Here is a 26,799-nt window from a genome sequence, read left to right as displayed (position 1 = left end):
TTTGTTACCAAATTTTTATTTGTTTCAAACCTATGCCTAAGAGCTGGTGTATCTCCTGAGGTGTAAGAGGGAGACTTAGTAGTAGAAAGAGCACTTAGAGGCTCTGCAGACTTGTCTGGCTGCCACTCTTGGTTTGGACTTCCTGGGGACACATAACCTTGACTGTCCTGTGCCTCTGCTCTGTGTCTGTAGCAAGGGAATCTTATTTCCTTTCTTCACTCACTGCTTGTTGGAGACAGCAAGGGTCTCAAAAGCTTTGTGTATCTAGCTGTCATGTACATGACCATTTCCAGCTCATTTGGAATAACTGTGACTGTTTATTTGATGGGAAAGTTTTACATACATGTTGACCTTTTTTTCTTTTCAAATGTAAAGATTTTATTTTTTTTTTTTCCAGAGAAAACCAAGAAAAAATGATTTATTTTCTTCTGCTTGACCGGAAGGAGAGGTATCCTAGTCATGAAGATGAGGATCTTCCCCCTAGAAATGAAATAGGTACTGCAGATATGACCTCAGTCACCGTGAACCCATCTGAACTAGTTTCTCTTCACCTTTTTTTTTTTATTTTATTATTATTTCTAATTTTATTTTAATTTAAACCCAAACCCTATCATCATTGCTACCTTCCCTATGAAATGGTGTACACAGCATTGGTGAGAATCCTCAGCCTGGGGCAGGCAGGTCTGTTCCATGGTTAAACTAGAAGTCTTCATCGTTCAGTACATGTCTGTCTCACAGTGCAGAAACATCCAAGTAGGTCTGGAATAGGATCTTAAAAAATTTGCTGTGGACCCACAGGCTGGCTCTGTGCACGCAGACGAGGTTTAGTAGCAGTATAATCTAGCAGCAGAATTTTCTAGTTACAAGTCTCCTTGCAGTGTTGCAGACAGGATGCTCATGGAGCATTCAGTTAGTAAGAAGCTGTGTGGCTGCATCCCTCTGCAGTTATATATGTGCACATTCTCGTCTCTGTAAGTGAATACATGCACTGCTGAAAGTATGAGTCATATAACTTCGCTGTTCTATAGTACATAAATCAAACTCCCATGCTTATAGACTTAGAAAGATTTTAAAAGCTTAATTCACAATAAGATTACATATCTTATAAAGCTCTTGTGATACCACTGTCTTCCCATTTATTCATTGCTTTTTTTAGGGTGCTGCTGATCACCACTAATCCAGACAACAGGAAAACTGCTCCCCAAGGAGCTAACTATATAAGTGAGTCTTGATGTGCAGACAAGTTTAATAAAGGATTAGTCACTTTTAGCGATGATCTGAAACAGAATTTTACATAGAAGTGTGGAGATTTTCAGGTATTGTACTTCAGCACTTTGAAGACTGGAAGCAAAGTGCCCTTTATTTTTACTGGAAAGCCTGGAATCTCACAAACTTTCAGGGCAGTGCTATATTGCACTGCATTTGTTAATGCTTCATTGAATTGTTAACCTATCCAAGTTCCAGGCCCTAAAATTTTGCAGGGAAATTTCTTCTACGGGAGAAGAGTTGAAAATTCTTTGTTAAGACAGAAGTTTTTAAACTCCTACCTGGACAGGGCTACAGAAAGCATGTTAGCAGGGATCCTGATGAAGATGGGTAGGTGTGCCAGCTGCAGGTCCTGTGGTCAAAAGCCCCTTGCTCAGTGCAGTTTGTCACCTAGCACTCTGCTAATCAGCTTTTGACTCAAACAGATTATCCTGCCATGTAAGGACAGCTTCATCTTGTTTTAGAAATGCTTTTGTCGTAAGAAAATAGACAAGGTGACTCTAGAACCTTCAAACCCAGCATGTAAGTGAATATTTAGCTATGCCCTAAATGCATTGTGTATCTCTTCCACATGCCAAAGTATTTTCAGGTTTTGAACAGAAATATTATGGTCCACTCTTGTATTTTTTGTGCAAGGAGTGAAAATGTTTCCTAACAGAGAAATGCTGACTGTATCTATGTGCCTCACCCTCACATTTGAGCATTTTTCCTTGAGTGTTTGTATGTTGTATTTTTCTCTTCCACAGGGGGTTTCCATGTCCTCTGTTCCCAGCGGTATCTCTGAGAACATGGGGCAAGGTTTAATTAGAAGCAGTCATGTGTCTGATGAATATCTCATCATTAGCCATTAGCAATGGCCTTGCACAAAGAAAGGAAAGCAGAGAAAAAGTAACAGTTTAATAATAGCAGCTTGAAGAAACCGTGTTTGTGAGAGTTGTGCATTGTCTGAGCTCTTGGCAAAAATTAAAAATAAGCATCTGAGAGTATTTTGCTTTTTCATCTTTGTTGGCATATTAAGTCTCAGAAAGGATGGATGCAGGTAAAAATATGGCCAGCTACAGCTTGCTCTTTCTTCTGGTGTCCCTTTGTCTGTTTAAGCTGTATGAAGTTTCTTCCAAGGGCCAAGGAAGGGCCGTTTCCAATGTTTTTCTTGTGCACCTCCATTTTCTTTACTTGAAAACATGAGAATGAGAAACTTCTCAGTAAAAGGAATGAATGTCAACTGATGTCTGCTTGAGAAAAATTATTTTGTGGGCTGAAGGTTCATAATAAACTAGAGAACAAAAGGTTGGGCCAGAACAGATATAGAGGATAGAGATACCTCATCCAAACTCAGAAGGTGAACCTTTATTTCCCACCTGTGACCAGGCGGATTTAGAATTGGATCATTATCTATATGATTCTGCCTTCTTATTTAAAAATCCTTAGGAATGTCCTTGCTTTTCTGATGTGAAATAAAAGAAAAATGCATCCTTAGTACTGTCACTGTCACTGGACTACAGCTTGATTTTTTTTCACCATGTTCAGAGAGTCAAAGAAGAGAAGGGCAAATACTGGAGATTTTCCTATTTTTAATTCCTAGGCTTCTAGGAATTAAAATGTCATACAGCTTTTGTATGACACCACTTCAGTCATTATGGCAGAATGGGTCTGTATTTAACTAATTTTTTAGTATCTTTAGTCTTGACAGTGATGGTGCCCTGTCATTTCTTAATCAAATCTTTCTAAAAAGTATGTACAATACTTGCTGCTCTCGGTCCTGTGCAGTGTAGGATTGTAGCCAATTTTAAATGCACATCAAATACCTTTATTAGAAGCTCAACCACATTAATGTAAGCTTTGGATGTATTTTCCATCCAACTTTTGTGAATTACTGTTCCTGAATTTATAGGTGTATTTCACCACCTGCTCTTTTTGCTTATTCTCTGTCTTTGATAGCTTAAAATATAGATTAGAAATCGATATCTTCTAGCATCTTAAGCAGCAAGGAATGATATAAAAGAATCATTTTGCTTGTTAGCAATATCCTCTTCCTCAATTGTTCTGTTGATTCCCTCATGGCCCCTCTGGCTAATGTCCTTCTCTCAGGTTTTCTCTTTCTGATGGCTGTACAGAAGACTGTCATTCGAGTTTTTAGCTAATTCCTCTTCAGATTTCTTCTCTGATGTCTTTTAAAGTCCAGATTTTTAAAAAGTGGCCTGTCATTTTTGTAAATGTCACTCAGCTGAATTTCCATTTCTATTTTGAACATGCATGGATCAAATTGACTTTTAAAATATCTGTTCATAAAATATTTTTCTTGTCTTTTTCAGATAAGCAAGAAAGATATTTCTTGTTTAGCTGCTATTATTTGGGCTTATTCATCACCATTCTTTTGACATTTTGTGCTTTCCTCATCTTCCTTCTTCCTTTCTTTTAAACTGCACTATTTTACCTTCCTTTTTATGTCTGATATCCTGCTACAAAACTTGTATCCATTTTGTGTTATATATACACTCAGAACATCATTGTTACATGTGTTACTGTGCTGTAGATACACTTATGAACCACCAGTTGTTCTGTTGCATGAATTCTTTCTCGTATTTTGAACTTGCTTGAAGAAGCAAGTTCAAATAGTTTGAAATATATAAACCTTGTTACAGCTTACTTTTGACCACTTGCACGTATGCAGCTGAAGTCACACAGTATGAATGCTTTATTTGGTTTATCTCCCTTTGTTTTTCTGTCAGCTTTATGCACTCTTTTTTTTTTTTTTCTTATCTAGAGGTCATTGCCTATACCATTTTCTACTATCTTTTTATTACTGGAGAGAGCTTGAAATGGAGTGAGATACAACTGCACTTTTTTCCTAATTAATTTTTAAGAGGAACATTATTACTGCTAACACAAAGAGTACTTGGGTTATACTGTAATGGGGTCAGTTGTTATCACTAATCCATTTGCATTGAACCATCTTAGCTTATGCTCATTGTTTCAAGGATAAGCTCTGCCTCAAAGAGATCTTGTTCTAAAAAACATGATGTTAGAGAGGGAGAAGAAATGAGTACATGGTGGGTGTGAGGAGGGCAGGATAATAAAGAACGGGCAGTAGAGGTAGAATTGTCAAGTGTTTTTTTATTTCTGGTTTTGCACAGAAATCCTGGCAGAAGAAGAAGCCTTAAGGACTGGGCACTGTGAGCTTCTTTCTAACAGAAGGGTGAAGGATGCCTTCTTTTACAAGTGGTCACTCTACACTAAAATTAAAAATGTGTCTATAAATAGAGGCAGGGAACTGAAATAGCCCAACCTAAGGAAAGAAAATCCTTCTGTATTTTTTTCTGCCTTTCTCCTTTATACTGTTTTGATGCTATGAGAGGGGGTAGCAGTAAAACATCTCAGCAGGTCTGTATTTGCTTCCCTGTTTCACCATGAAGGTGTGAATGATTTGGCAAGTCACCTTCTGCAGCGCCTTTTGGTATCTAAAGATTCTTCTCAGAACAATTTAAGTGCTCCTCAGAACCTCAGTAAATGTTTGTCAACATCTTTAGGAATTAATTGCCTTTAAATATCTCACTCTTGTACCTCAGTTTTCAGTCTGCAAAGCTAAAGTTGCTCTTTGATACCTCACAGAATTGTTACCCAATAAAAAGTGTAAAGCATTCCATTTACTATGGTAGTAAAAGCTGCATGGTGTGGCTCTCACTGAACATTTGTCTCAGGTAGACAAGCACATTTGTAATGTTTCTGAAGGATGAAAAATATAAATCAGCGGGAAAAACCTGAAATCGAATCTTAAAGATGCAAAAAAGGGTATGTTTTCAGAGCAGAATGCAATTCTGAATTTGGAGTGTACTCATGTCCCTGTGTCACATTTAATCTGGCTGGCAGGGATGTGGAAGGCAAGCTCTAGCAACCTGAGTACGTACACAGGATCCCTCGCTGGCTCATGCTCTGCCTAACAGCTTGTGCTGTAGTCCATGCTGTCACCTTGTATCATCCTGTTATTACTGTTATCAGCTTTGTAAGCTAATTTCTACAAGCTGCGGTATAGTTGTGCCTCTATTTTACAGTGCTCATAATACCTTCAGGGCAGTGGCAGGGCTCCTTCTCTCTGCAGGTGGATTGCATGTCTTGACGCTTGCAAATTTGGAAGAAGGGAGAAACTTCAACTGTTCGCCTCCATCATGAGGAGATCTGTCTTTGTAGGGAGGTGTGAGAGTGAAATTGTTGAGAGAGGATTTCACCAACCTGCATGAGGTAAGTCACAAGTAAATTCAGCTGACAGTGTTTTCTTTCCGTACAGATCCCCCCAGGAAGCGCGTGGACTCCCCAATGCTGAACAGGCACGGGAAGCGGCGGCCGGAGAGGAAGTCCATGGAGGTTCTCAGTGTGACAGACGGCGGATCCCCGGTTCCTGCTCGCAGAGCTATTGAAATGGCACAGCATGGACAGAGGTGGGTCTCTGCTTCACCCAGGAGCCCTGCCTGCCTGGGTCTGCTCCCCTCTTTTGTGTTATACATACAAAGGAGCTGTGAGGCTTTTCTGTTCGCAGCAGCACTCATTACAACTTCCAGTCACATTTGCAACATGATCTGGCAGCCGGCAGTGCTTGTGCACTCAGGACCTTAAGGGTTCTGTTTGCTTGCAGCTATTCCTCAGGAAGGCACCATGTCCTCTAGGGAAGACTCATCTCACCTCTTCTTTATTGTTGAGGACATGGGCACGCAGTCTAAGCTTGTGATACAGGCTGACTGGGCAATGGGGACACCTGAGGGCTTTGGGAGGTCTCAGACATGTGTCCTGTCAAACAGGATAAATGACCTTCTGCTTGTTCTTCTCTGTCTCCAGAGCCTACAACAGGAATCTAGGTGATTATCTTGGATTAGGTTCCTAGCTTTTGGGCACCTGAAGTTAAATGTCCTTGCTCCATGTCATCAAAACAACTTGAATCTAAAAATCCCTGTTCAGGCATCTGTAGATGCCTCCAAAATGTGTTGTCAGAGCCAGCATGCACCTGAAATGGCACGTAAATCACCACATGCTTGTAAAGTGATGGAATGTGTATAATTTGCCTCTTTTCTATCAAAGAAAGTGTCAGTCTTGTGGAGAAACAGCAGAGGAAAATGGTGTCTCCTCAAGGCAAGTTCTGGGAGAGTAAGTGAGCTGTGGACATTCACTTATGTGAACCCTGGAAGTTGCTTCCTCAGTCCCTATGACAAGCCTAAGGGAAGCACATTCATTTGGTTTCATACTTGGATTAATCAATCAATATAAAAGAACACTTCCCATATATGAATGATGATGATGATGATGCTGTAACTTCTGTTTCAGTTTTGACATAATTTTTTATTTGTTCAGCTCTTAAGATCTGTTCAGAAAACAAAACAAACAAACAAACAAAAAAATCTGCTGTGCCCAGAAGCTCGCTTTGCTGACTGAGAACTGGGAGAAGAGCATGAAATAATTTCATAGATATTCCAGAGGCCCCTAGAATTGCTGGAAACCTTTCCTGGCAATTGTTACAGTTCTATCTGCAGTGAAGAAAGACTGGCGATTTCCAGAATCTGCTAGGACTTGTTTCAGACTGGATATGTGGCCTTGATACTGCCATAAAGACTTCTTGACGTATTGTAGGTTGGAAACCTGTCTGAAATATGTGATTTGGTGTCAGGTGTGGGTGAAGGAAATGTTCAGGACAGGGTGTGCTCAGTGTTCCTAACAGGCCTCAAAGGAGTAAGGATGGGCACAACACTGACTCCTTGTTCCACCTGCAGTGTTTACTCTGCTGCTGGGAGATGCATGTGACATGAGGCTCCAGAGCCAGGCAGAGATATGCCTTATCACTTTCCCCCACCCCAAGGCTCCTTCACAAGGAGTGTCCAACTGGATGGAACAAACAGGAGGTGTTAAATTGATCACAGCATTTTCTGAGAGCTGAAGCCTTTTCTTCCAACTCTGAACTTTGACTTTGGATTCAGAAGCCTGAAGAGGCAGAACTATGTCTTGCTACCCAAAGTATTTCTTTTGCTTTTAAATGTCTCTGTCGATTCTGCACATGAGGAAGTCAAAAGATGTGGGATAAGTTCAGAGTAGAGATATATCCAGGCTGCACAGCAGTAAAGAAGGGCTTTGGCTTAAGGAGGAAACAAAACCTGCAGGCACAAAAGAGATATGGGGCAATGCATACCACAAGTCAGAAATAGACATAAAAGTGTGATTAAAGATGAAGAAAGGGATGTAATAACACCATGATTGATGATATAGGCATGGTAGTGCTTGTTTTCGAAGGGGTTAAAGGGAATATGTTATTTTACTCCACGTGTGAGCTTCCATAATTCATCCCATCCACATCCAGAGATGACAACGACACATTTTGTGTCGCTGGCAGCACAGTCGTTTATAACTCGAACTGGCTTCATTAACGAACCCCACTGCATGGGGAGTGTCTGGGGACAATGCACTGCTGATGGGGCACCATCTGTCAGAATAGTCAGTAACAAAGTGACAAGTGCCTTCCACCAAGAATGGGGATTTTTAATGGCTAGTTGCATATAATAGTCCATTAAATGACCCACTGACAGTGGGTTTTACAGCAGCAGGGTTTAGAGCCCCCATGCTTTTTTAAGAATTTTTTTTTTTTTAATCTCAAGAGGCAGCAATTCAGTGCTTTTATCTTAAAATACTAGGAAGATTGACCATGGAATCAGGTCTCCTGTTCAGACACAGATGACTTGTATAAACATCTGGAGACACAGTGCCACTGCTTCTTCTTTGAGCTGGCAAAGATACATTTCTAACCAGTGGGCAAAACACACCCAAGTGTCTTGTGAGATTTATTCCTACTGTCCTCTTTCCCAGTAGTAAACAGATGTTTGCTTGCATAAAGAGGATTTATGTTACAACCTCGGGTTCACATGTCTGTATCATGATCTGTGCTTTTGGAAACCATGTGGGGGCCCTACAAGTGTTTGGTCTTGGCTTGTTAGGGCATATCTTTCCATTTAAATTTAAAACTTGGCAGCCTTCAGCCCTGCAGGTTGAGAAAATATTAAGTGAAAAACAGTCCTTCAGTGACTTGGTTTTAATAATGGACAAGGGAAACACAGAAAAGAGCTTACAGGCTCCATGAAATGCTTGTGCCAGCCTCTCCAGGTGTTCTCCAATGGATCTTTGTAAATGGCAAAGTTGGTATGTACAAACTCTAGCCCCTCTAAAGCTGGTGACTAAGTTTTGTTAATTCTTGGGTTTCCCTGCTAGTTGTCAACTACACGGGTTCATAATTACATCTTAATTACTTCTGCTGTTCTGGTATCCCCACCTCTCAGACTATCTGGTATTTCATTGAAATGTCATAAGAAAAGAAGTAGGTTCTGAGCTTAGTTTGACATCAGCAAATTTGTCCCTTGTGCTAAAATCACACAGATTAGGAAGAATTCCATGGGAGCTAGAATCCAGCGGGAATATGCCAGAAATTTTCAGCAGTTTCGCTGTGAGAGTCCAAAAACCATTCTAAAATGGGCTTCATTAACTATTCATTTTCTTCTAGTTTTTGAAGTGGAGAGCTTGCATGAGAGATCAGCTAACATTAGGGAGCAGCGTTCTGTGAAAGAGGGAAGCATATTACCAGTGAAATATATTACAGAGAGCTGCCCTTTTAGCAAAGCACAGGGAATTTCACTTCTAAGCTGCAGGGATTCAGACCCAAGAAGAGAAGGAAGTGCATTTCTCTATACACTGAGTATAGGGAAGAGAGTTGGAAGTTAAGTGGTAATGGACCCTACAAATTAGGATACAAAATGGATTACTGTTCCTCTTAGAGGCTCTATGGTCTGATTCTAACCTTTCCTGAGAGCATGCTTAGTGTTGAGGTCTTCTGGAAAAGTCATGAGTAATGAATGATTTTCAATTAATGCCTTCAGGCGTGTTCTGTTTTCCCTGGACACTGTGACAAAGTAGGTGATACCTGGGTTTTAAATTGGATAAAGGAGAGCAAGGTTTACAAGTATGCATGGGGGAAGTCATATTAGACCTCAGAAGTCAGGGGAAGATAATGAACTCGAGCACTATGTAGGTGTGAGCCATGACTGTAAAGTTAAAGAAAGGTTTTTCAGAGCATTGCTTAAAAAGGGGAGGATGGGTTGGGGGGCTGGGTGTCCAGCATTGCTACAGGTGACTCTCTTTTATAAAAATGTCCACACTAGTAACTGTGTTTTCTCGCTTTGTTCCTGCCATAGTAAAACAATGTTCAGTAAAAGCCTGGATATCTCTGAAGCCAATCCCAAATTCAACAAAGAAGAAAGGTATAAACACTGACAATATGTTCCTCTCCTCTACCTCACTGCTGAGACCTTAAAGATGCAGTACTTACCTTCTCTGTGTGGGGACAGAGCTGTTCTCTCTTTTCTCTTTAGAGAGAAGCAAAGAGGGTGGGATATTTACAGCTCCACACTATGTATGTTTTTGTACAGTACCATTCATTTGAGGCTATCCCCAATGCAGCCTGGGACTGTACCAATGATTTCCCCACTAAAATTTCATCCTACTGCTATTTCTGGTTCAGTTCTGCCATGAGTTGAAGTTCTGCCCAGGTAGAGGATGTATTTGTGTAAGGCTTCTTTGGGAAGGATTGGAATATAAAACACTAGGAAAGCCCAGAATGTTCCATTCCCAGCATTAGAAACAGCAGCACAACTGAGTGAGTGACAACAGTGGTAGGAATCTTTGGAAATTCAATCTGATAGACAAAATATTAAGGACCTCTGGTAAGAGACAAACTCTTTAAGACTACTCAGAGGACACAAGAAGAAAACGTGATTGAAAACAGGGTTTTTGGAGGATGATCCTAATCTAGCAATTCAAGTGACAGATGCTGAAGAAAAACAGAAAGGGTAACTCCCAACAACGGAAGGTTTTTAGTGTACAGTTTGTTTCTAAAATTTTGGTCTCAGAGGAAAAGAATTTTTCTCTTTGTTGAAAACTGGCATCCCAAATGATAATTCTTCATCAAAATGTAATCCTTACGCATTTTGGACAAACACTTAGCTTACCCAAAGGTTACGAGTGTGACATGTGATTCAAAAAGGGAGAAGCAATGGCTTCCTTAAAGGAACCAATGAACTTGGCAAACCATTCTTCTTTCCATTTCCCCTTTTTACAGAAATCTTTCTATACAGAGATAAAGGTGGCCTTTAAGCCTCAGGAGATTTACAGGATGTGTGAGGGACTGTTTTGGTGTTTTGCAGTCTGAGACAGTCTTTTGTGGTCAGTGCTTCAAGTCCTGAACCTGCCACAGTGAGGAGCATTGTGCATCTGCAGGAGAGATTGTGCCTCATGTGGTGTGTAAAGCACCCTCTCTAAGATGCCAAAATACCAACAAGCATTGGATTGGACCTGAATTGTTAGCAACCTTGTAGTTCCACAGCCATGAAAAAGTAGTGGCTATACAGCCTTTAGTGGCTGGGCTTTCCTGGACTGTTAGCATGGACATGGAAATTCCTGTTCCTTTCTCTGATACTCCCTATATGTAAGTTCTGTTCTTGAACATGTGGCACTTCTTGCGTTGAAAGTTAGTCTAAAGTTACTCCAAAGGTGAGCTTTTTCTTAGTAATTAGGAATTAGGTCCAGTATAAGAGATGCAGAAGTTTTATCTGTGACAGGAGAGGAGTCTTTCAGTGGATGTTCTGAGCACCATTCCTTGTCCCTCTGTCCTTCTCTGACAGCTGCTACAACTGTGTTAGGAGCAGAAGAAATGACACTTCAGTATCTTCTGTGGGAATTTCTTAAATCCACATAGGCATTTTGTGTTCCCTCTCAAAGGTGGTATTTTTCAGACAACAGGAGGAGAAGGTTAGAGCACTTCCTGAGGATCACCCACAGTCCTGCTCATTCAAGGACCAGGCTGAATTTTTGAGGAGCACACTTGCTGTGATCTTACCTCCCTCCCACTTCTAAGAGTTCAAATGAAGGACCTCAGTGGTGGGAATGTGAGAGAACCTGGATTCTAGGTCTGCCCACACAACCACATGAAAGGAAGGGATAGGCAGCAAAGAGGACCCCAACAAAATGGGGTCACATAATCAGGGTAGCCATTAAATTTTTGTTCAGTGTTTAACTGTCCAATTTTATGATACCTTTTTTAAAGGAATACTGCATCTTTAAGGGTCCCTTCCCTCTAGATGCACATGGTTGTCTTAGTAGCTGAGGCCACTGTCCCTTTTTTTCTTTTTCTTTTTCTTTCTGACTTTCTTTCACCCCCTCTTTCAGTGCTTCTCTTCTTCTGTATCTGGGTTGCTGCAGCTCCGTAGTTCACTTGCTTCAGTATTATAGGGAATGCACATGTCTGCGCTTCTGGGTCTATTGTGTCCTGGGATTGTTCATTTTTTTTAAACCTCATTTCCCCTTTTCTTTACCCTATTGTTAATTTGCTTTCCATTCTCTTTGTTAACCTCTTCAGTGCCTTCCCTGTTGGGCAAATGACTTGAAAGAAACATTATTGAACCTTCTTGCACCCATTCTATTTACATTTTACTATTCTGCATGTGTGAAAATGGGTGTATTTTCTGTATAAATATTCACACAGGTTCCAGTATATACAATGGGTGTCAATTTGCTCTTCTCAGTTACATCACTGTAGATAGACTGGTACAGGTACAATTGAGGACAGCATTTGTTCCTAAACATATACATATATTTGTATATATATATATATGAATTAGATGTTACCCAAATTTGCACTCCACAGGCCGAAATATAAATGGAGTGTCACTCAAACACATGAAAAAGAACTTACTGTAATGCTTCTTTCCACTTCTCTATCAATGCATAGCACAACAGCTTTTTTGTCCTATTCTGACTACGTTTTCATTTTAACTGTTCTCAAAACTGCCTTGGTGGCTCAGCCCAGCACTTGCAATGTTGATGTAACTGGAGGCATGGCTAGTTGCACTGAGCAGTAAACTGTGAAATCTACTGGGCATATATTAAATTTGGCATTTCTGTCTTGTGGCGAATGGATTTTCCTCACCCAGCCAGAGGTAGCTCTGGCAGCTTGGGAGCCTCTTATTGAAAATGGAAAGAATGAGAGAGAGAGAAGGTGACAGAGAGGAAAAAAAGTGTTGCATCCAACTTGAAAATAATTTGGCTTAATAACACCAAACTGTTTTTTTATTTCTAATCTAATCTTTGTTAATGTGAAAAGGTGGTGACACTTTCCTGAGTTTGCTTACCTGCACCCCTGAAAACTTAATAACCTGACTATTCTATTTTCATTTTGAATGCTTTGGTTAGTAGATAAAAATTAAGAATACTGAAGTTTTCAATTGTCACTAGCCTTCAAAGTCAATGTGCCAGAGATTCAGTCTGCTTTTAGAACTGCTTTTTCAGACTCTTTTCAGCACAGCATTGATTTATTCTCCATTCACATTTGAAAGATTTCCTTTGCAACCTACAAGACCCAGAGACTGAATTTATTTTAAATGAAAAATGAGATCCTGGAGCACAAGATGGCATCCACAGAGATAAGTGCTGGGTTGCTGAGCTGGTACGTTCTAGCTGATCTGAATTCCTGACTATAAGACCATCATGACTAATAAGGCAGTATCAAAGCAGATTCACAGCTTGAGCTACAATCTTGTACCCTGGGCTCCCAAGCTGGCTCAGAAATGCACGCTTTAATAACCAATACATTTCACAGTTCATTCGTGGCAAAAATAAAAGTACTTCTTACCAGACCAGCTTGGGGGACAGAGGGACACTGCACTGAACAAACTGGGGACAAAAAGAACAATTTCCTGGATATCAGTGTGATATAACTGTGCCTTATGTAAGAGGCAGAGAAGAAATGCAGCATGAAGTATGAACCCCATTGCTCTGCTGACTGCTTTAATTCGGATTTGGCTGGGAATTTTTTTTTTGCAGCCTTAGTATGTGCCTCTCCATGTTCCCTAGTGCCAAAGTTGGATGTGTTTGCGATATGTGAGTGGGACAAAAGTTGTTTTCTGGTCAATGAAACTGTCCCCCTAGTGTTCCTGGTCTCTGGAAAGACTTAGGCACCGGTGGCAATGATTATGACCTTTCAGTTCTCCGAACAGTATTTCACTCTGCTTTTCCTACTCTTCTCTCCACCTGCCACCCCTCTCTCTTTCTTTCTCTCTCTCCCTCTCTCTTTATTTTCCCTTTCCGAGGATGGCGAGTGCTGATCCATTGGGGTAAGCTCTAGTTTTGGATTATTCCTGTTGCGGGACCTGTTGTAATTTTGTAGAGAAACTTTTCATTTGCAATTTCCAAATACAATACAGGCTGACACACTTAAGTGACTGAGGCTTTACAGCAGGGAGAGAGAGAGAGAGATGTGGGAAGAAGCATTTTTGGTGCTTTTGTGTGTGTTTGTGTGCTTTTATGTTGGAGTCACACTCCATATAATTTACTTTTGGGTTCTTTTTTTGTTCTCTTCTTTATCCCTCTATTTCAATGTCTGTGGGCACACAGAACTATCCTCAGACACTGTGCAGATACCACACACTTTCTGAGAATGAAACCCATTCTCTGTTTTGTATCTGTTTGGTATTTTCCAGTTAATTTGGATCCTAATTTATCCAGGTTTTTTTTTTGTTTGGTTGGTTTTTTTTGTTTGGTTGTTTTTTTTAAATGAAACTGAATCCCATCCATGTTATTAAAAAATGCTGGGTATTCCCTCTCTTGTTAGAATATGTTTTCTTAAGAGGTGAACAGATGGCCCTAGAGACAGATACATCTTCAAAGCTCTGTGTTTTCAATAAAGGCAGTATAGGTACAGCTAAGAATGCAAACACACTTCAAATTAAAGTTCCATTTATAAATACTTAAGAGAAGGAGAATATTATATTAATAAATGATTTAATAAAACCATTGTAATAGATCATTACAGACTACAGTAAAAACTTCTTGAGAGGGTACACATTGAGAAAGCTAATTAGCACCAGTAACAATTACTTCTCGTGTTTGCAGCATGCTTCAATATCTGTTAATTGTTTCTGAACCATTTATAAATGGAACTTTAGTATAATTGGCCAATTAAGGAGGGTGGTGCTGTTCAGTATCACCATCTGTATGGGCTGAAAGGAGGAAGAGGTGTGTTACCAACACCTGCACTCCTTCCTCTGCACTCTCTGTAAGGCTTCATCTTACAAGTGGTTATTACCATGAGCAGACCTTCTGACTCAAGCATGAGTATTCCCAGTAAGAGCTGTCACAGTGTTATTTGCATGGCTGGGACTGTAAGACAGTGGAACATCCAAGGTACTCTATACATATTCCCTGAATCAGGGAGTGAGGAAGCACAGTTTGTACCTTTCAGGCACCCAAAAGTAAGAGTGGTGAAATTTAACACAGCCTGACTACTCATCTATTGCATGTTAATTCAGGTCATTGTCAGGGGTCTCATACCCTGAAGTTTCAGTTTAAATTTTTTTGGTTTTGACTGAACGAGGAAAGAGGAGTATCAAATTCCAGCCAATTCATGCTTGAAGCAAATAAGAAGTTGGCTGGATATTTTCTGGAATGACTTCTAAAACCACACATGGAATCAAACCAATTCCAAATTTCTAAGGCATTTCACCCAGGGACACAAGTCTGATGCATCACTGCACGCTGCATGCATGCTGCAGGCTCCCCTTCTTGGAAGCATGGCTCCAGCTTGGCCAGCTAAGAGGCTGTTTTCAGCATCCTGGTAAAACTGTGCTATGAAAGCAAGTTCTGCTGGGACTGCAACAAGGTACCAAACTCACCTTGGATTGTAAGAAAAAGTTCTAGGAGATGGTTATTCAAAGAATAAACAAATGCCAAATCTGACTGAAATGTTAAATTCATGCTGTGAAGCTTTTATGTTCTACTGCTGTGTCCTAGCAGGGGCACTGTTTCAAGCATTTGGGAACTGCTCTGAGAGAAGGGCAATGGAGAGATGCTCTGCACATGTGTTACATATGTGGTGGAGTTACCAGGACAGCTGCACTCTCCTGTCTCCTGTTCCTCTCTGTCTGCACCTCAGCAGCATCAGGCTGCAGCCCTGCACCTCTCAGGGGGTTCTGCATTCTCTGAAACCAGCTGGAAACTGGATTCAAGCCCCTCAGTTTCACCAGTAAGGGAGCACTGGTCTGATGTGAATTTGGCCTCACACAGCTTCCTCTTGACAGCAGCTGGCTAAACTGAGTGAAAAATTACTTTAAAATTAAGGACCTTTTAACTTTGATACTTGGAATTATCAAATAGATTGAATAAGGTATAAAATCATCACAGCTACAAACTACAGCCCACACATGCACATTTTGTTTCAGTCCTTTGCCTCTCTTTCATAGCTCAGCTGTCTCCAGGTTATTGTCAGTCTGTGGAATGGAAGGAATAGCCTGCAATTATCTCAGTGTCCACCTTATGTTTGGAGTGCCCCCTGCATCTTCCCCCTCCTAAACCTGGGTCTGCCTCCTTTATGTTTTGGGGTTTTTGAATTCATCCCTCCAGGGTTGTTAAAACAGCTGTGTCACTTCGTAAGGGACTAAAGAGTCTCTTCTTGGGTCTCTAAATCTGGCAGTTGTGTTTGAGGGAATGCTCTTTATCTGAGCAACTGCACTGTCTTTCCTGCTTGTATTTCCAACAACCTTTTGATGACTTCCATTGAGTTAGTGCACGAGCATACATAAATGCAAAACACAGAGTCACAAAAATGAGTCACACGCGGTATTCAGAGTTTCCTGGATTGTTGCATTTAGTATTAAGTTATTGGAATAATTATAGATTTTATACTTCCAGCAACATTTAATGCCTGTAAAGACTCTTAGGAGGTTACTCACAAGTAAATACTTCCCACTAAATATATATTCATCTCATAGCCATGGAGATGATGTCGTACCTCTTTCCACATGTAAGACATAAGTCTGCCATACTAATGTTGCCTGTAGGGCCTCAAACTTTCATTTTCTGGTGAGAGGGCTAAAAATTGAAATTCCTGCTCTTTCATTACAGCATTTCAGCATAGTGCAATATTTTCATTCCTTTCTTTTGGCCCTGTCCCAGTTCTGTCCACCTGACTCTGAGATACAGGAGCAGTGCATGTGGTTGTTTGTTTTTTTTTACAAACTCGATTACAGCATTGCTCAGCTGAAATGATCTTGATGAGAGGGACAAATCTGTCATTTTTGCTTGTTAGCCCTTTTTGTTCTGGAGTACAGAACCACGTAGTAGGGCATGTACTGAGTTTTTACAGCCAGCTTGAGAATCACGTCCCATTTGTCAAGGTAAATTATGGGAGATTTGTTAAATTGAGGAAGATGCAAGGAAATTCTGCTCAGTCTTGGTGTCATATCCCATACCACCACTTTCTGGTAAAGGAGGAAAAATTTTGAAAATGTACAGCTCTCTTTTCACCCCGACACTTAAATTGAACACAGGCTTCTTTAAACTCTTTCCACTGCTCCTATATACAATTTCCAGTGTGGACAAACTGAAGCTTGCTATAAGGGCCTACTTTACTTCTTACGTATTTTGCATGTAAATCAGCACCAGAAATAAATCTTGCTCAATAGCAATCATGTGGATACTGAATGCATTTCCAGGAGGATTTCATACTAACTCTCTCTTATGTCCCCTGCCTCAGGCTCCTAGGCTGGATGAAAGCACAGTACACAACAACTATTTTTCAAATAATGCTTTCCATAAAGAATGGGTAGCTGGGAGGTGGGGACTTCAAATATTCTGCCCTACATGTATGTGATCATTTTTGTAAAAAAATAAGAGGCAATGGGATTGGGAAGGGAGAATTCAGGGCTGTTGGAAACACCTGATTGCAAAAAGGAAATAGCAGAGTGGAACTTTTAATCAAGTGTCCTGGAATTCAGGTGAGTGTCAGAGAGGACTTTCCCACCACCATTAAGAGTTGGTGGGAACATCTCCTTTAACTCTAAGCTGGTGTTTAACTGCATCTCTGGGCACCTGAATGCCTTCCACATTTGTGCAAAATAATCTATAGCCTCTTGTAATTCATGGTTTGGAAGAAGCTTTTCCTGATGATTCATGCAAGGAACATTTTAACTAAATGGACTTCCCATCTGCACAACACATCTGTGTTGCAGTCAGCTACTTCACTTGTAGGAAAGGCACATACAGTAGTCTTTCAAAAGTGGAGCAGACAGTTCTCACTTTAAAATTATTTGCATAAACCTTTATGAGTGCCCCAGATCTTGATGGTACAAATTTAGGCTTAATCTAGTGTAAAATAATGCCAAGAGTGAGCCTCTAGTTTTTGCTGCTGCACTATGATGGGCAGATTGCATCAGGGTACAAGAAAAAAACCTCAGTGGGATTTTCTGCATAGAATGAGTGCCCCAGATTTTCATGGTGCCAATTGAGATTAAATCTGGCCCAAAAAAAGGTGCTGTGAGAGAGCTTCTGGTTTTCACCTACTCAGTGTGATGGACAAACTGCAATGAGATACAAAGAAAACCATCAGGGCAGAGGATACAAGTCGAGAAAACAGAACGTGTCATTGTGTTCACTTGTAGCTTTCTCTTTCCTTAGAAGTATTGCCTGCTGCAACTTCTGCAGTTCACTTATTTTTAAAGAATTCTACTACTCAAATTTATTTAATAATATATCTCTGAGACCATTTTAGAGACCTTTTTTTTTTTTGTTTTATTCTACAACAGCAGAAGAGAGTAAACTGATACAGGTTATAGTCTAAATTTGTTTTATATACTTATATATAAGCTGACATCAGGTATCTGACCTATATCAATTATTAATGTATATGTGTATAAACACAGGCAGACACATACAAAAACACATACACCCATGCATTCAGTTTTCTACAGGAATTTCACCTTTTCATGTTTGTTACCTGAAGACAAGTAATTGCTCTTATGGCTCTTGTTATAGGTAGGTTATTATAGGTAGGAAACATTGTTAGGTTTGCTGTAGTGACATATTACTGCATGGTGGTTGTTGAACAAATAGCTTCTTGGCCAAATTCTCTCCTGTAAGAGGTTTCAGTCTTCAAGACAACTTTCTGTTTAAAAAGGATAGAAAACAGCTGCCTCTGGGGCTCACTCAGGTACAGGCACATGTATGGTGTGGGTTTTTTTCTGCAGGGCAGCCCTCCTCCTAGAAACTTCCTCTGCTGAAATGTTTGTGCAGTCTGGCCTGTCTGCTCTTCCACCACGTTTAGCATAGCACATTTGCACATTTTATTGTCAGCAGCTGACATTTCTCATAGGCAGCCTCTGCTGGAGAGCATAAGACCATTAACAGTATAGATGACCTTGTCAGCAGGTAGGACAGTTCACTCTCCCTTGACTGGCCTCTTTCTGAGGGCACCTGAGCTGTAATTTTGATATTAGTGAAGTCATCATCAAAAGCAAAACTCGTTATCCACAGAGAAAACCTGGCTTGCTTAATGCAGCAACAAGAAGTCTCACTGGAGAATAAAGATGTGAAATCCATCAGTGAGAAGCTGGAAAGGGCTATGCCAGTGCAATCTTTGATTTCAGTGAGAAGTCATCACATAAGAAATGATTGTGTGCTTGAGTCAAGGGGACTTGATTTAAGGGGTTTTAATTATTACCTGGAAGAACTCCCTGCCATTGTGCCTTGTACACATGGTGTTTTTCCATGTTGCTTGTGACAGAGAAAGTCTCATTTTGTAACTGCCAGCACTGTGCAAAACAGAATTCTCAGCACAAGTATGAATGTCTTCACCATCCTTTTGAACTGAGCTGTTCAACTTGCACAGAGCAGACCTAATAGCTTCCATGTGCTTGATGACCAAAAAGAAAGTAGCAACTGCCTTAATCAAAAGGGATTCTAGTATTCTCCCTAAGCAACAGCATTTTTTTGAATTGGTGGGGGGGGACAACTGAAAAACATGACAATAGTGAAAGGAAAGAAAAGGAAAGAGTTATGTCCTTTTCCTGTGACAGCCTCCCTCCTCCTCCTCACTTCATGCCTGTGCCTGTGGTGGCTGGTGTTCAGGGTTATTACTTGTCTGAGTTTTCTGAGGGATGTTTTCCTTGTTGTGTCCATTCAGGTCTCGGTCAATCAGCGGAGCATCGTCTGGGCTCTCCACCAGTCCTCTCAGCAGTCCAAGGGTAAGTGCTGCTGCTTCAAGATCTGTTGGTCCAATCCACTCACACATGCTTGATGCTTTTCGACATCTGTTGCACCAGAGCTGTGGCTCTTAGCTGGGATGTTTTGCTTTTCCTTGGCAGCTTGTAAATTTTCATGGGTGGTGAGGGAAATGTTACTTGCAAATGCAAGTGAAGAATTTCTCATACATGTTCCCTGCACTGTTAGCAGGGATCTCACTGTGCCCCTGCCCTTTTTCAGTCTCATAAGCACACAGAATAACATTGCTATGATTAAGCACTCCATATCCAGCTGAGGTCTCCATACAGCCTGGTTTCAGACCAAATGATCAGGAACCATTTCACAGCTGCTTTCAATTAGGTCACAGTAAAGCACCAAAACAGGATGGTTATCTTCTGTTTGCCTCAGAATAGCTCGTATTAGGAAGTCAGGGCAAATATATTACAGAAATTGGAGTGCTAGCGAATTTAAAAGGAAAACAAGAAGCTGACAGACTAGGATGAGTAAAGAACATTCAAATCCCTATAAATAAGGTACTTTCACATGCTCTTTTTAAGCATGCAGTCAATTAAATACCGATGCTCAATACTGATACTCAGCCAGTAGAATACATGCTTGATAGTACATTTGTTGTGAGGTTGAAATGGTTTCTAAATGCAATGACAGAGGCTCCCATCTTCTTGTTAAATTCTTTAGGGATAAAAGTGAGTATTTCTAGTGCTTGAAAAGGTCAGCTAAGTCACTTTAAGACTGCAGTGCCTAACAGAAGTCTAGACCTCATCAAAAAGGCTATTGGGCTGTGACAGTTTATGTTACCTTAATGTCTGGCCCAGAGTCTCTGGAGGATTTCTACATACTTCCCATGACTCCTTGAGAAGATGCTATCCCCTGTTAGAAATTTATATAGTCCAAGTAATAGGGTATGGATACATCTATGGATCTACTCTTAGTTGTATGAAGATAACATCAGTATTCCAAGTATTTGAAATTGCAGCTCCACCCTAAGATTCTGTGTAATTCATGTGAATAAAGACACACTGTCAACTCTAAGTTTATAGTCTAGTAAAGCTTCCAGCACTTTGCTTGATTGAATTAGTTTCTGAAACCTATTTTGGGCTCCTGCCAATTGTTATCCCATTTTAATACTGGCATAAGTGTTCTTGTGGTCTCCTCTAGGTCTTTAAAGTCCTAGGGACCAGTGAAGATCCATTTCTTTCTTTCTGAACTGAGGCTTCTGGTTGCCAGTGGAATGGAGCAGAGATCTGAGAACTCTTATGCCACTGCAAAATGTACTGGAAAAGAGCATGGGAACAGTTTTGTGCACAAAATAAGCAACCTAAATGAAGCAAACCTAAATCTTGATTTCATTAATTGATCTCTTGGGATCAACTTCTGACATCTCAGTAGGACAGCATCAAAGAATAAGTTTGACAGGATCTGTCCCATATTCACTGTATCTTACCATTATTACTTAATAGACAGTTGATTAAATAGTCTTCAAAGGGATTTTGAAATCAGATGTCATTTTCAGCAGATCATAATGCTATTAAGGCAGGTCACATTTGAGGCTTAAAAGGAAATGTTGGAATAAAAATCATATTTTTTTAAACGTCCTTACTTATACTTCTAATAGCACCTTAGATTATTGAAAGAGAACATACTTTAGAAAACAAATACACCTTTTGCTTTTTGCACTGCTTAGGTTCAGTTCTATGAGGAATTAAATTCTGCAGCAAATAAGAGTTCTCAAATTTCACAAGATCTTGCTAATGGTGTTCCACATTGCACCAGCTGAAATCGAGACCTAATCTTGTTCTTCATTTCATTATTGAATATGTGATAATTAAGGGTGCCTCTCCAGATTCTTCATGGCGTGAGAGGGAGTTGAATCTTACTTTATTTCTTTCAAATCTGCTTCTTAAACCATCATACATGTAAGATAGGAAAATTGCAAGGAAACTTTTGCAATTAACAGTCTTTGAGTTTTATCCATCGGTGTCATTTGCAAATAATTAATAGTCAGATGCCAATGGTGACTTCCACAAATTAACCACTTTCCTCATCTTTTCCCCTTCCTTGCTCATTGACAATGAGAATTTAGCAACATGGCAGACTTAAGTTTAACTTCACAATCCTAATATTAATACAGATATTTTGATGTACTGATTTTCCTTTAATTTTGTTGGCCTAACCCTAAGTTCTTTGAAGTAATTACAGAACTTTGATGCAAAAAATTTAAAGACATAAGTATTAAATACATTTCTACAGTTTTTTAAATATGGCAACATTGTGCTAATCCATTACACCCAGGAAGGAAACTCGTAGTGTGTTTACCTGGGACTGAGATTTGAGGCAAGCTTACATGTACCTGGTATGTCTGGTTAGTTCTTGATTACAGCTTTTAGGTGTCAAGAATGGATAATAATAATGGTGATGGTGTAATTTTTCATAGGTAAGAACTTTGTAGAAATCAAAATCTAAGAGTAGACCAAAGCTGAATATCTTGAGTAGTGATTTCTATTTTTACAATTATTCCAGTACTTGTAATCTAAGGTGGTAGTAGCAATGACTTGTAAGGACATTTTTTGTTTGTTTTAAATGTGATTTTTAGCTTGCTAATATCCCTGAAAAGTCTTCTACCCTTCCAAGTCTGTCTATTGCTGTTTGCTGTCAAAGTATGAATGGTTTCCCAAAATATCTCTTAAAATATATATAAATGTTCCTGTTTGGGAAAAAAAAATCATAATCCCATTTTGATACCTCAGTGAGGGATTATGAACTTGGCTTGTCTTTTTTTCTTTTTAAACCGTGTCTTACAAAACAATGGCTCCCCCCACCCTCTTCTTAGGCTTGGGACTTAATGGCAAATATTGCTGAGACTTTATGACATAAATTCCAATTATCAAGCTATCCTTCAATGCAATGAGGGATGTTGGAGGAGAAGCATAAAGTCTGATGGAAAGTACCATCTCTTCTCAGATAAATAAATTTACCAGACCTCACTGAAGCTTTTGCTGTAGCAGTTTAAAAATCAAACACCAATCTGAGTTCATGTATTTCTTGTGGTGTTGTGTGCTCTGAAGCTTCCAAGTGAAGGCTGAGCAATTTAACCTTCCAGATTAGGGGAGGAGAGAGGGTGCCCAGGTGGCATCACTCTCCCTTTTCCCCCTCTTTCTGCAATGGGTGGCTGCAACTGGTGCATTACCCAGCCAGGGGTAAAGAGGAAGGAAAGAGGTTCTGACTGGTGTGTGCGGTAACTGTGTGTATCCCCTGCCACTCTGTATGTATCACACACCTGTTCTGAGTCTCATCTCTCTACTGGGTTTGCATATGGGCACATGGAGCGGAAAGAGGTGGTCCCGTTCTTGGCACATCTCAATTTGTCTGTGGCTTGAGTGGTTCTTCTTCCCCTTCCTCACCTCCCTACAGCATCGTGCTTCTCTCACTGCAGGGCAATCAGAACAATCCCAGAGAGATGGCATTTCTCTCTTCTTTTTTTCTTGGTTACTTTCTTTTTTTTCCTTTTTTTTTCTTTTTCTTTTTTTTTTTTTTTTACTTTGTTCCTTTGTTGTACTTTTCTTTCTGTTGTTTTCCTTTGCTGACACGTGGTTGGTTAATATGATGAAGCCTGTTATGACACTGTTGTTCTTGCTGCTGCCGCTGCTGCTGTTGTTGAATATGCTGTGTTCCCAGCTAACTGCATGTCTTTTTTTTGTTTTTTGTTTGTTTGTTTGTTTTCGTTTCTTTGCAAAATCCCTCCCCCCCACTACCCCTTCACCTCCATCTCCTGTGTCTCCTTGTGACATGGTGCATCTTTGTGACTCGGATGGATTTTATTCTGACTTTCCTTTCTCTGCTCGCCCGCTCTTTGCGTATTTCACTGTTTTTGATGTGCATGGACACTCTGCGTCTGTCTCGTAGCCTATCAGAAAGTTCTTCATCCCCCCTCAGACCTCCGACCTCCCTTTCTCTCCCCGACCCCAAGTCTCCTTGGACCCTGATGCTTGTAGGAACGCCTCCAGGCCTGGACATGTACTCCAACCAAAGCCAGCACTTCAGCCCAACCCAAAGACGCAGACTTTGCCATCCAAGAGCAAATTGGCTGAAAAACCACTCCAGTCTACTAAATCCAACCCACTCCCTGCCAGCAATACCAGCGCCCCCTCTTCCCAGAACAACCCTGTGCAGAATGCTCAGGGCCGCTCGCCTGCTGCCGGCTTTAACCCACAGCTGGCTGTTCCTAAAGTGCAGACCAACCCTATGTCTCCTGTTAGATTGCTCCCTTCTAGTACTGACCCAAGCACCAAATCTATCCCCATCATACAGGTCACCCCTCACCCCTCTCCAAGGGGAAGTCCCCTCCCTACCCCCAAGGGGACACCTGTTCATACGCCAAAGGAGAGCCCAGCAGGCACACCCAACCCAACACCACCATCCAGCCCCAGCATTGGAGGAATGCCTTGGAGGACACGGCTCAACTCCATCAAGAACAGTTTCCTGGGGTCTCCTCGCTTCCATCGTCGGAAATTACAAGGTGAGTACTCACCCAGACATACAGGGTGGTTCTCTGAGTTGGGCAAACGTTCAGCAGGAATTTCAGACCTGTCTGTGGCTCTGCAAATTCTGTGTGCCAAGAGTGAATACTGGTGTGGGAAATGAGAACGATAGCGTCGGCCAAGCCCTAACCCGCATGTGAGCAGGCTCCGTTGTGCCACTGCCTCTGCTCCAACAGCACCTCCTGAGCCCACTTCACACTCCATCCATGCAGCTCTTACTATCTCTGTTGTGGCTCTTAGACTGCAAGAAAATGTGTCTTCAGTTTCTTCACTTGCTTTGCAAGTGAACCTAGGGCTCAGCCATTTCCCCTGTGGCTGTGCTCCACTGCCTCTCCACAGCCACAGGCTGAGCCTTATGCTGAAAAAAAAAAAGACAGCCAGAGGCAGTAGGCTGAAATTGTCCTTCTGAAGCACAGCTTTTTTGATCTTGGTTAATGCCTTTTTTTGCCTCCTTTGGTAATTGGTGCAAAAATCTCCTTAATACAATCACTGGTTTCATATATGCTGGCCTACTTCAGTTTTCTAAGTCTCTAGAGTATTGAGATGTGCAAAATTTTCTTCCTCAGGCTCCAGGTGGCTTTTTTGCATGCCAGCAAAGGGCACCCAAAGTCACATGCCTTATCCTTGAATGTCAGCAGCAGCTCTCCCAACACTCTGTGGTTTTACAGGGTACCAGGACATGATCCTACAGGAAAGGAGGATTACAGCCATGGAATAGTTACATTTTGAGCTGTGATGGTCGGTGCCACTGTCTCTGAGGTGGCCAGAGAACTGCAGAGAATTGCAGCAGTGACTGAGCTGCATCCAGCTGGGCTGTGAAGCAATTGCAAAGCAGTTGCATTGGCACAGTGTTTTTGGGTCTGAACCAGAAACCACTGAAGCCAGTGCAAGATTACCTAACGATCTAAGGAAGGGTGGAGTGAGCCTGGAAATGGAGCACTTGATTAGATGCAGAGATCCAGAGACATATGACCAGCATTCAAATGTCAGAATTAGCCTGCAGAGGCTAACTGGGCAATGGGCAAATGCAAGCGAGTGCAGAATTGTTTCATTGGTGTCAGGCAGAAAATGGAAGGTGTACTGAATCATCAAATTTCTTTTCTCCTTCCCTCTCTTTGGCTGTCCGTGCATGAGCAGTACCTACACCAGAAGAGATGTCTAATTTAACCCCAGAATCATCCCCAGAGTAAGTGCTTTGCCTTTTTTTCCACCAAATACCAGTGTCATTTCCTGACCTGAATGTCATAAGCTGACACATTTCTGTTCTGGATCAGTATCTGTTTGTAACCTGTTGTCCTGTGGGTGGGATAGAGATGTGAAATGATTCTTTTGATGAGGACTCTGCATAAAATCTATACCTCAGTGATGGCAGTGGGGTCAACAAGTGATGAAACAGTCTCCCAGTAACCACCCCTTTTTCTCATGGCTTGCTGAATTTGCTGGGTTTGTAACATGTTTCTTCCCTCTTCATTCATTTGGGTGTCAAGTAGATCACTCTTTGGGACTGGTGAGGCTAATCAGTGGCTAACACTGGCACTAACTGTGTACCAAAAAGTCTTCCTTTTGGTAAAGGAGAGTTTGCATCCTCAGGATAGCATGCAGGAGGCTGTGCTATGATAATTCAGAGGGATCTTTGGCTGTGAGAGCCAGTGCAGTGTTAATTCTAGGCAGCAGTACTGGGACATGGAGAAGCTGTTCCACATTCACCAGGCTCATTCCTAAAAGTCAGTGTACATTTCAACCATTTCACTGCACAAATGTGCATCACTGCATGGCAGGTTTGGAAGTCCCTGCCAGAGTGCTGCTCCAAACACTTCCTAATACGCAACAGATGCCAAATTTTTCCTTTTTATTTTCACAGCTTGTGTTTGTGCACCCAATGCCCATAGACTTAGCCTGCCAACCAAGGCAATTTGGCCTCTTGTTAAGAGACTAGTATGAAATATTCATGAGTCTTGGGTGGGAATTTTGAGCTTAAAGTTTTCTAATTGGTGACAATGGTATTGTCTTCACAACCTGCCACAGACCTGGCTTTTATCTGGTGTGAGATGGGCACTCTCTGTGTAATAGTGCAGATTGGAGAGGGATAAAGACTTCAGGAGAGGGAGAAGTAGGGATTAGTAAAGGTATCCAGGAAGAAAAATGGAATGTACTATGTTTTCAACACTTTTGAGCAATTACTGATAGAGAGGCAAGAGAGAATTCCATAAAATTGGCACATCATTATCACAGAAATATACAATACTCTCATCTCATATGTTTTTAGAGCCATTATAACAGAAAACCTTTAGAATCAAATTTCTTCTCTTCATTGCATGTATGTTGGTGGAAGTTTTGCTGTTAATTTATTGCCTTCCCTGCTTCCCACTCACTCTTTAAAAGCTGGTGGAGAGAAGTAGTGTCTGTCATTTGAGGCAGTTTGGATGCAAGTCAAAGCCTAAGGCCCTCTTTTCTTTTTCTGTATAATTGCCAAATTAATGAGTTCAATTGGGCTTCACCCTGCAGTAAACATAATAAAAGTCATAAAAAATAATGAACTAGATTATATTTTAATGATAGATGTCTGTTGCTCAGTGCCCACTTCCACATGTCTTATTTTTTGCCATATTTTCTTCTTTTCTGTAAGAAATAAGATATCCTTATCAAGAGCTGTATTGACCTCATGGTTTGAGTGATAAATACATGTCCTAGCTCTGTCTGGTGCAGTAGTGCCTGCCATTCATTTAACAAACCTGGTGATTAGGTAATACACTTTGACATGTCTGGGTAATGCTGTTCTTTCTCCTGTGAAAAAGCCCTAGAAAATGTGTTAGGGATGACATTTAAAGAGACTTAGCTCCAGCTGGTTTAAACCTACAAAGCTCTGTTTGCTTGAGTAAAAATGCTGCTATTT

At 40.9% G+C, this 26,799-nt stretch overlaps 1 protein-coding gene across 20 annotated transcripts in view; it reads left to right on the top strand.

Moving 5' to 3' along the window:
• Positions 1–26,799, top strand: part of BRSK2 (BR serine/threonine kinase 2) — a 302,009-nt gene that overhangs the window by 248,041 nt on the left and 27,169 nt on the right. For 5 of the 20 annotated variants that reach the window (XM_086895618.1, XM_086895619.1, XM_086895627.1 and 2 more), the window contains exons 11-16: positions 398–495; positions 5,549–5,699; positions 9,480–9,545; positions 19,292–19,352; positions 23,272–23,884; positions 25,044–25,092. In XM_086895618.1, coding sequence (XP_086751744.1) covers positions 398–495; positions 5,549–5,699; positions 9,480–9,545; positions 19,292–19,352; positions 23,272–23,884; positions 25,044–25,092 — 1,038 coding nt within the window. Of the gene's footprint in view, positions 1–397; positions 496–5,548; positions 5,700–9,479; positions 9,546–13,427; positions 13,452–19,291; positions 19,353–23,271; positions 23,885–25,043; positions 25,093–26,799 lie in introns of all 20 variants that reach the window. The other 15 variants (XM_086895632.1, XM_086895622.1, XM_086895621.1 and 12 more) reach the window with 4 other exon arrangements.

Source organism: Cyanistes caeruleus, chromosome 6 (assembly GCF_971803275.1).
Source record: "Cyanistes caeruleus chromosome 6, bCyaCae1.hap1.1, whole genome shotgun sequence".
In the NCBI taxonomy this organism is placed as follows: Eukaryota; Metazoa; Chordata; class Aves; order Passeriformes; family Paridae; genus Cyanistes; species Cyanistes caeruleus.
This window is presented reverse-complemented; position numbering and strand designations above follow the sequence as displayed.